This window comes from Cucurbita pepo, chromosome LG17 (assembly GCF_002806865.2).
Source record: "Cucurbita pepo subsp. pepo cultivar mu-cu-16 chromosome LG17, ASM280686v2, whole genome shotgun sequence".
Classification (NCBI taxonomy): domain Eukaryota; kingdom Viridiplantae; phylum Streptophyta; class Magnoliopsida; order Cucurbitales; family Cucurbitaceae; genus Cucurbita; species Cucurbita pepo.
The window spans coordinates 8,307,283-8,317,548 of record NC_036654.1 but is presented as its reverse complement, the minus strand read 5'-3'; the positions used below and the strand labels follow the sequence as shown (position 1 = coordinate 8,317,548).

At 33.1% G+C, this 10,266-nt stretch overlaps 1 protein-coding gene across 7 annotated transcripts in view; it reads right to left on the bottom strand.

Annotated features, from left to right (window-relative positions):
* Nucleotides 1-2,138: 2,138 nt before the first annotated feature.
* LOC111778563 overlaps nucleotides 2,139-10,266 on the bottom strand; it is an 11,272-nt gene continuing 3,144 nt past the window's right edge. For 3 of the 7 annotated variants that reach the window (XR_002812571.1, XR_002812573.1, XR_002812574.1), the window contains exons 7-22: nucleotides 9,890-10,018; nucleotides 9,320-9,367; nucleotides 8,973-9,121; nucleotides 8,677-8,873; nucleotides 8,265-8,557; nucleotides 6,986-7,135; nucleotides 6,502-6,864; nucleotides 6,231-6,380; nucleotides 6,045-6,120; nucleotides 5,184-5,311; nucleotides 4,880-5,080; nucleotides 4,090-4,230; nucleotides 3,884-4,009; nucleotides 3,192-3,398; nucleotides 2,626-2,965; nucleotides 2,139-2,447 (exon numbers count right to left, since the gene is read on the bottom strand). Coding sequence is in view for 1 of the 7 variants with exons in the window: in XM_023658466.1 (XP_023514234.1) it covers nucleotides 2,822-2,965; nucleotides 3,192-3,398; nucleotides 3,884-4,009; nucleotides 4,090-4,230; nucleotides 4,880-5,080; nucleotides 5,184-5,311; nucleotides 6,045-6,120; nucleotides 6,231-6,380; nucleotides 6,502-6,864; nucleotides 6,986-7,135; nucleotides 8,265-8,557; nucleotides 8,677-8,873; nucleotides 8,973-9,121; nucleotides 9,320-9,367; nucleotides 9,890-10,018 (2,502 nt within the window). In the remaining 6 variants the exon portion in view is untranslated. Of the gene's footprint in view, nucleotides 2,448-2,486; nucleotides 2,966-3,191; nucleotides 3,399-3,883; nucleotides 4,010-4,089; nucleotides 4,231-4,879; nucleotides 5,081-5,183; nucleotides 5,312-6,044; nucleotides 6,121-6,230; nucleotides 6,381-6,501; nucleotides 6,865-6,985; nucleotides 7,136-8,264; nucleotides 8,558-8,676; nucleotides 8,874-8,972; nucleotides 9,122-9,319; nucleotides 9,368-9,889; nucleotides 10,022-10,266 lie in introns of those variants that run through there. The other 4 variants (XR_002812572.1, XR_002812576.1, XR_002812575.1 and 1 more) reach the window with 4 other exon arrangements.

Genomic DNA, 10,266 nt, shown 5'->3' with positions numbered 1-10,266 from the left:
TCTTTTATTATTTATTTATTTATTTATTAAATTTTGTAAAAATATCTCCAAACTTATAAAATTTTAAATAATATTCTTAAATCTTAAAATAATCTCAAAAACGTTTTTTATTGAAAAAAATATCGCCTACTATGTTTAAAAAATACCATTAATATTTTAAAGATAACATTAACCTTATAAAAAAAAAATTAAAAACATTACCGTCAATATATAGATAGAAGCAATTTATCGATAACTTATAGATTATCTCCCTCTTTAATGTTGCTTTTAAATATTCATTTGTATTTTTGAAACACGGTACTAAGTTTTAAAAACTCTAAGCATATTTTTTTAAAAATAGTATTTTTTAAATAAAATATTAATTGTTTTAAAAAAATTTAAGATTTTTTTTAAGTTGGTATTATTGAAATTTTTTAAAATTCAACAGTAGGTTGAATATTATTTTTATTAATTTAGCAATAATAATAAAAAATTATTATTGCTTTCTCCCTAAAAAAAATTATTATTTTTAGCTTTATTTATTTATTCAAATTTAACAAATAAGTTTAGGGTAATAGGAAAAAAAGTAAAAATAGTTTGTTTTTTTAATAGTATTATATTTTTAAGTAAAAAAATAAAATTACTATCAAATGCAAGACTTGTAATCTACCCTATGAATTTATTATAAAAAGAAAATACAAAGACATTAAATAATATAATTATTTGTGTTAACAAATTTAATAAAAGATTATAAAAACAAAAAAAAAATTACAAATTAACTTATTCATAAAAATAGTTATTAAATAAAATATATATAATTAAATTACAATTTTGTCTAACATCAATTCATAAAATTAATAAAAAAAAAAAAATATATATATATATATAATCAACCAATTTTCTAATATTGCTAATTTGTAGGGTCGGACCTTACTTGATTCAAATAGATATCATTCTATAAAGAGCTAGAAGTTCAAATCTAAACTTTTCGACTAAAGAAATTTTAGAAGTCTAGACTTCTAAATCTCTCTTCAGTGTAGCCGAGCTAAAAAAGATATCCCATTAACCTAACCAGTTCCATAACACCTTAACAATATTATATAATATTGTCAACGTAAACTCTCGTGATTTGCTTTGTGCCTTTCAAGAGACTTAATTCTAATATAGATAATATTTCTTACTATAAATACTATAAACTCACGATCATTCTCTAAATTAAAGCATAATTTCATCCCACAAATAAATTAAAGCATAATTTCATCCCACAAATACAAATATTGATCCCGTACACAAAAACAACAATAATAATTACAACAAACAATCAGATTAGAAGAAAAAAAAACTATATAAATTTAAGTAAATAGATTTGTTCATAAATAAATAAACACTCACATCACCCAGCGATGATTCTCCGGAGACGAGTCTCCGGCGGCGGTTGGAGCCAGCGGCGTGGATTTCACCGGTTCGTCTGCGGATTCGCGATCAATTGGCGAGAGATGAGGGCTGAAGAAAAGTTTACTTACTGAGAGAGCGAACAGTGAAGGAAATCGACGGCTATGAAATTCAAAAGGTTACTTTCTGCGGAGAGCGAACAGCGAAGGAAATCGACGGCTATGAAATTCAATATGAAGGAGGAGGAGGAGGAAGAAGAGAAGATTTGGCTGAATTTCAGGGAAGCGGAATTTGATCGAGATCCGCTTTCCTTCTGTGTCTCTTCTCTTGAAACCGAACGGGTTTTTTTTATGGAAACTGGTTGAAAAAGGGAATTTTCTCTATAAAAACCAAAATATTTTAATTTCATTTTTAAATATTCAATTTCACTTTTATAAATAAANTATTTTTAATTTCATAAAGGTTGTAATGGTAGAATTGTCAAATTGACTTCATATTTTTTTTTTTAATTTTCATTATTCCGTCGGATAATAATGATAAATTATTCCATAATAAATATTGATTGTTGATTTTTAAGGAAATTTTAATATTTGAGATTTAATTATACATACTCAAATTTATGGACAGGATGTTTTTTTAATTTTATTATTTGAAATTTAATTATTACATACTGAAATTTATTAACTAAATTTTTAGACAAATCCAGAAATTAATGTTAATTTTTTAAAATAAAAAAAAAAAAAAAAAGAAATTGGTGCCATGGTTGATAAGGATACATGAAAATTCACATCCGTATATAATATTAAATTTCCTGTTACCATTCATTCCATTGCAAAAATTAAATCACTTACAAAAGTTATGATCGAATAAGTTTCTTCAGCTTGAGAAGCTTATCCCTCACTCGCATTCGTCTAATCGAGCCGAGCACCACAGGAAAATTTGGTCATGTAGATCTTTGATTTTGTCAGCCTCCGGTTAAATGTTCTTCAAACGTCGATCAATCCTTTGAACTCATGAAAATTGTATATTGTCATTTACTTGTTTAGCGGTTGACCCGAACGGACAGCAAAGAAACTCTGAATCACACAAGTATTTGAACAATAAAACACGAAAAATACATCCCTAAGAACAAAGAAACATGAAAATAAATCTCAAGAACATAATTTCCTCTGAATGATGATTTTCCAGTTTAGAAAGTATTGTACAAAAGCAAGGAGAGATACCAGAAATGCATCACTATAGAAATGGACAAACCTTCCCATGAGTATCTGGACGACTGCATTACAAAAACCATCTATTCTTGCCAAAGTCACTCTGATGCCGCATTGCGAAAGCATCCTCTGTATAGCAAACTAAATCAAGAATGAAAAAATCGAAAGTGGAATATCGAAGTAGCAAACTCGGGAATACGAACTACAGCCTTTTTAACTCGTTGAATCGTAGCTAAGTTCTAGCATCCAGCAGCCTTCAAGAACTTGTCATATGGACTTGAAGGTGGTAATCTTAAAGAACAGCGACCATATTCATGTGAACAAGGAAGAGGCTGATCCTCCTTGGCGTAATACTTAAGATCATCCGGAACAATTTCCATTGTCTGAAATGGTACGGCCAAGAGAATGTTAGTTGTTTTACCGTAACAAATTCGGAAAATTATTCAATGCGACAATCACTTTCTACACCATTGGATGTACGGTGAAACCATAACGTTTAGTTTCTCTCCTACACCGAACAGTATAAAACTACCAGCCACGTTATACTAGGCTCGTGAATAATTTTGATATTCTTCGATCAAAGCGTAGAGGGAGAGAGAAATTACTCACATTGACAAGTAAAGGAGGATATGAAGTTTCAATTTCACTGGAGAGTACTATCGCCTTCTCTTCCTTTGTTTGCTTGAAACTATGAAGCACCGACATTTTCTCCTGTTTGCACGTTACGAGCGCTTCACATTGACTTTTCATTTGATCGTAAGGAATGGGCGCAGAAGAAACTTGGTTGCTTGCAACTTGTCTGGCTGTTTCGAGCACCTGCAAATAGCACAGACATCACTGACGGAGCCAATATATCATGCATGTAAATAGAAGATATAGCCACTTGCTATTCTACGTTTCGGTTGATCGATACATCGCTTGATACCATAGAGTAGGTTTTAGCATCTCGAAGTTTTACCACCCACACGGAACGAAAATTTTAACTCTACAACCCTATTAGTTCTCGACATCGAGGACTTTGTAGGGTAACCAGACCTTCATAATGCTAGTGTTTAAGGAAAGCAAAACTGTGTTTGTTGCCAGAGCTCCAGTACCGTTATTGCTATGTTTAAGGAAATACAGGTTTTATAACCAACATATGTTTCCAATATAGTAACAATAAAATATCCTACATGTTGGCAGCAAGTAGAACACAACAGAACTAAAGAGTCAGCATAAATTCATAATTGGAAAATAATAAAGCGTTCACTATGGTCCGAATGCTGTGAAATATTTAATGATAAGTGCAAATTTTGTCTTACTGATTCCAAAAGCTGATTGACATTTAAAATGTCGAGGTTACTGATGGAAAGTGACGTTTTACGATCAGACTGGCTTTCGCTTGGCTCAAGGAAGGCTTCGTCGTCTGTAAAAGCAGCAGGCATAACCTGAAAGAAACACATCGTGGTTTTACTGTTCCTCGTTTAAAGGATGACACCAACTAACATACAACCTAAACAGGTCTCACCTCGTCGTGGTCAGAAAATGCCAGCTTAGCGAGTGGGGAACATGGATGTGGTGTCTCCATAAATAATGGAGCTCCTAATGGGTATGTCTCATCAGGCAAAAACCCATGTAAGAGCTCCACTCGAATACTTGATAACTCAGCCTAAAAGAAAATAAAGACCATTAACACAATCTTTGGAAAAGTACTGATTTTATCAACATTAGCAGATAATTAGACTGCTGGAGTTTTCCTCACATCACCTAGGATTTGGCCCTCCAGATGTTTTGTGGCCACCCATTTCAGGATATAGCTAAAATAGAATCGAAAAAGACCATCAGGGAGACTTTTGGAGCGTGCGTTTCGTTGATTCCTAGGGGAGTTTCATTGCTAGAGATTCTTGTAACATGTCTCAACTTTTTAGTTTATACCAATCGAATGTGTTTTATTTGAGCTCTCTTGGTATGGTTGGAAAGATGTGCATCTTACCTCCTGGTTCATAATTTCTATTTAAACAATTTAGACTTCCCTCATAATAGTCCTCCCTGTGGTTTATGTTCTTAAGAGTATAAAAGGAGTTTCATCTCCCCAAAGTTATCATTAACCATATTGGGCTTCTAAGCAGGGTTTATATTCCTTGTGAGTCTTGATGATTTTTCCTCTCCCCTAAATTATCATTAATTATAATGTTCTTCATATGCCTATAATACAAAATTTTTGTTAAACTTCGATATCATTTGATAATTTTTTTGTTTCTCGTGGAAAAAGTAAGGCATTTAAAGAAGTTAATCATGAAGTGTATGAGAATCAAGACCTCTGAGAGTCTGGCATATTTAATTGTGAAGTGTGAGAGCACATTTTTCTTCAACTGCTGTTCATCTAGTTCAAGTACTGCTAGAAACCTCGATGCAGCAACTTCATCTTCTTCTGACCCGAATGGTACGCTATCCTTTTCAGACCTCACGCGGACAGCCTGCAGCCTGGTATCATTAACCAACTGGAGGTGAGGATCAACCTGTCAGATTCAAAAGTCCAACATGATAATTTTAGCACATATCGGCATGACTATCAAGTACAATAGAATGTACTAATCCTATTGACAGGTTCAAAGATTTGACCATTATATTATCTAATGATGCTTTAATGATAGGAATCAACTCTGGGAGATCGCCCGCCCTGGCTGAAAATAGAAGCATAAAGGATGCCAAAGTGAAGATTGACCTTCTGCGAGAGGGTAGTAAACCACCTTCAAATAGGATCACAGAGATATATGTTAGCACTTCTCTGATAAGAAGAAACTGCTAGTCTATTAAATTAACAAATAACACTGAGAAATTATAAAAATAAAAATAAAATAAAATAAAATAAAATAAAATAAAATTAAAAAAAAAACTATCAGGAAAGTCCGTATAATCAATTTAACAAATAAATGTGAAAATGGTTGAAAATGTAATACGGGATGCTTTACATGTAGAAAGAATTCTTTTAACGAAACATTCTTTATATGGGTGTGAAAATCTCTCCCTAGCAAACGCGTTTTAAAAACCTTGAGGAAAAGTCCGGAAGGCAAAGCCCAAAGAGGACAATATATACTAGCGGTGGGCTTGGGTCGTCACAACAAGAATGCCAACTAAATAGAAACTGAAACCGATTCGACTGGAAAGATTCAATATCGCTATATTCAAACCCTCTCATGGATGTTCTCTTTCTAATTTGTTTGCTCACTAGTTCCATAAATATATTTATACGAATTGAGTTTGTTTTGTGTTTAATTTTACTTTGGTGGTTTTCTTTCACTCCAATTGAGAGTTTGTTTTCTTCGGATACTTTTGTATTCTTTTTCAAATTCATATCCTGTTTAAAAAAACAAAACTAAATACCAAAATTCAGTAGCACATAGGTAGGCACAATAAGATTAAAGGCTACCATTCCCACATAATGAATAGTTTCCTAATAATTACAAAACAATCTCAGTTTACCTTTTTGATCCACAGCAATCCTACGAAGGGAAAACGCCAGCTGAAAACATCGTACCAAAGCCATGTGACTTGAAGTCTGTTAAGATCACCACCACTTAGCAATTCTTTTCACAAATCAGCACTTGAGTAAACTCCTAAGACACCAGACAAACTAAATTATCAAATAAATTTATCTAAAGAATTCACCTTAGATCTGGTAAATAGCAAAACAATGCTATAACTGTGGGCCATAGCCTCAAAATTTGCAGGTGTATTATCCGCATATGTAGCTTGGATCCATAATGACGAGAGCAGGAGACTCGATTGGTGACTGCTTAAACGGAGGGAAGCCAACTTCTGAAAATTTCAAACATATGGCTTTAGTTTCCCCACATTATTTAACGCTTCCCCAAACCAATTAATATATTTTGAGCACTTGATGGGTAATATCATAGGATAAGTATTTAGAACTTCATACATTTTTTCCCTCGCTGGAACTATGATTGAATCTGGAGGATTCACAACTAGATGGATGTGTTGCAGATTCCTCGGAAATGGACTCTGTTGCTTTACATTCTTCCCTTCTCTCCCCATTCATGGATTCTGATGCATGTTTGTCTTCATCCTTAAAGGACGAACTTCCACCATTCATTTTTTGTGTTGCACTGCCAAATGGTAACCAAGAAACAGTTTCTGAGGAAACCATTTTCGGTTCCATCCTAGGACACTTAATGGACGGCATAAGCACTATAGAGAAAATGTCATGTGCCCGAACTCGAGTCTCATGGTCAGGGTGAGCCATTGCTAAAAGCAACTGATGAAATAGAGCATCGGGAAAAGCCTGAAAAAAAGATCAAGATAGACTTGGGATTTAAGGTTTCACAAGATCATGATATCCAGCAGCAATACATGTATCTGAAAAACAATTTATGAAAAAAAAAAACGGCAGTATGGTTACTTGCCTTATTGTGATATGAAACATTTGGAATAGAAGCCACAATCATTGCAGTCTGATAAACTGCAGAGATTGTTGCTCGAGCTGAAATAGTATTATTTGTAACATTCTCCATCACAACAGCTAGCATATCTAGTATGGGTCCCGCATCTCCAACCTGTTAGTTTCAAATGGTTTTAGTGAAAAACAATTTAGTAAGAAAAACCACAGTCCCTCCAGCATGAAGCAATGCGGACAAGCTATTTCCTACAGTATTTTACATTTGATTGGGATTTTTACTTGATATCTACATTTTTAACCACTTAAAGAATGTTTAGAAACTTCAATATCCATGATGATAGAAGAATATGCATTTGTTTATTTATATTTATTGAAAGGAAGGTGGTGTATTTAACAATTTCCCACGTCATATTGATGAGAAAACGAGGCATGAGCAAGGATAGGGGCAACGAGCAGACATGAGTATCAGAGATAGGCTTGTTGAAGGGCCGGGTAGGGCCCCAAGAGCAAATAAAACAAAGCAAAGAGAGGAAAAGATTAACAAATACATACTCAAGTGCCCAGTCACAGCAAATCAAATAATTGAAAAGTAAAACAAAGAACCCACATTCAGAGGGAAGACTGAAGAGAAACAGGAGAAAAGACCAACAAAAAGATAAATCAGTAATCAAACACCATTTAGATTAAGAAAATGAAAGCATTATAGAGAACCAACATTCAAGGGATAATTTAAGACAAATTATTTTGAGTTCTATAGCCATAAAACAAATTTCAATAGATTTTTGTAGAATTAGATATAAAAACACTGTACTAGGAGACCACATGGCCTGCCATAAGTTCTGAGACAAAAGGGGTTATGCAAAGACCATGCAGCAATAAAACTACAAATATTAGCTGCAGCCAAAATGGAATGCATAAGGAATTTGTGAAAAATACCACTATTATGCAAGGGAAAACAATGGTGACGATTTGACATGTGTACACGTCTTACAAATTTCAATTATTATTTTTATCTAATCTTGTAAGGATCCTATGAATAAGTGATCTAAGATATCTAACAAATGTTTCAATGTGCATCAGTATGACAATATATGAAAAACCAAATATTCATACATGGCTGAAGAGCTTTGTATGAAAAACCTAACAGATAGCTGAATATTTTGGTACGCTCTGCAAGTAATATGCCATAAACGGACAAGTTTTGGGGTTTATTTCATCATTTCTGCCAAACTCAATCACATCCAATTATCAGAATAAACGCGAAAAAGAAAAGAAAAAAAAATAACCTTCTTTGAGAGCTGAGAAATGCAGGTCTCCAATGCCATCTGAAGTTGGGTATTCCGTTTATCTGTGTCGTGTCCAGTGCTGGATGCTTCAAATAAACATAGAATGCACTTTCGTAGATGTTTTATCAAATCAGTGATAGCCCCAATAATAGTAACGGAGGCTTGCGGCTTTGCATTTTGAGCAAGTTGTGTAGTTACATTGATAATATCTAGTTGAATCTGAGGCTTTTTTATAATGCTTTTATGATCCAAGTGCTTGACAAGAATCGAAAACAAAAGATGCGAGTTGTCTCCTGGTAGCATGAGGACAAAGTTCCACCAAAAGGGGGAAAATTTTTAACAATGGACGAAAGTCAACAGTAAAATAATTGCTAAAAGAAACATATATGGGCAATAGAATTTCGAATATAACCTGATTCATCCATAAGAGATTGCATAAATGTCAACACCGAGCAGGCAAGTCCCTTTTCTAAGGACCATTGATTTTCAGTATCAAAATGATGAAACAGAGGTTCAAACACGCGCCTGACAGTTGTAGCTTCCTTTGCCAATTTAGCCATATTACACAAGCAAACTCTAGACCAATAAGAAGGGTTCTTCTGATCATCCCTGTGAAAATGGTGGATGATGTAAGAAATGGGACCATAGATCATTTCCAAACAAATAATAAATGAACCAATTGAAATATTAAAATTACGAAGAACTTACGTTTCAGTTTCCATTTTGCTCAAATGGTTAGACAAAGAAACCTTTCCATCAATATCTAACATAGAAGAGCTGTCGTCTTTTACTGTCTGTTGTCCTTCAATGGAATATTGCACATCTACTACATAGTTCTCCAAAACCACTGATATGATCTATTTTTAGACAAGTTAGAAAATGTCTTATTAGCATCCGATCCCAAGTCTGACCACAAAAAAGAACCACCTTAGAAATTTTTCAAAAAAAGGTCAAGTACTTTGAGGCCCTTAGTATTTCTAGGAAAATTGTAAAATATATATATATAATAAATAATAATAAAAAAAAAAAGGCAACAAGATTAAGAGACTGCTCACATTGTCAAAGTCCATTGAGATATGAGATTGCTCGCCCATGAATAATATCTAGAAAAATAATTTTAAAAAATGCATCAGAAAATTATGTTGACCAAGAAAATAAATGAACTAATGAATTAATAGGGAAAAAGAAAGAGGCAAAAATAACCAATAAAAATGACCATCAATCATCAGGTCTCCTAAGATAAGCATAATCCAAGAAAGGAATAATTCTAGTATGGTGAACATGCAAGACAAATTTGATATACCATCAATCTCAATCATCACATTTCATAAGAGAAACAGAATACAAGAAGAGTACAACTCTAGAAAGGTGAATAACGCATCGACACAAATTTGATAAACTATCAGATAGAAGGGATTTTGAGATTCAAATATAAGAAAGGCATTGGCGGTAACCCATTATAACCACATCAAATTTAATAACCATGGATGAAGATGGTAAATCAATGATGAAAAGAAAGTTGTGCACAAATAGATTTACGAGCATCTATAATATTAGCATCAGATATTGAGAGAGAGAGAGAGAGAGAGAGAGAGAGAGAGAGAGAGGGAAGGCGATAGTAATACCATAGAAGCTAGAGTTTGGAGTCCAGCTGATTGCAAATGAGGTGCCTTGTCGTCACTCTCACCTTCTATAGCCACTTCGCAAAGTTTTGGAATGATGCCCTCTAAGTTGAACATATATGTACTATCTGTCTACTTTATTTTGATAGTTAGTGTCATATAATCACTAATTTTTTTTAAACGAAAGACAAATTTTTCATTAAGGTAATGAAAAGAGACTAATATTCAAAAATAGGGTAGAAGATTAAAAGAGGCCGTCTTATTTAAAAAATTTAGAAGTGACTTTTTGATGCAGAAAATTAATCTCATTAAGTTACAAAAAAAAAAAAAAAAAAAAAAAAAAAAAAAAAAAAAAAAAAAAAAAAAAAAAAAAAAAAAAA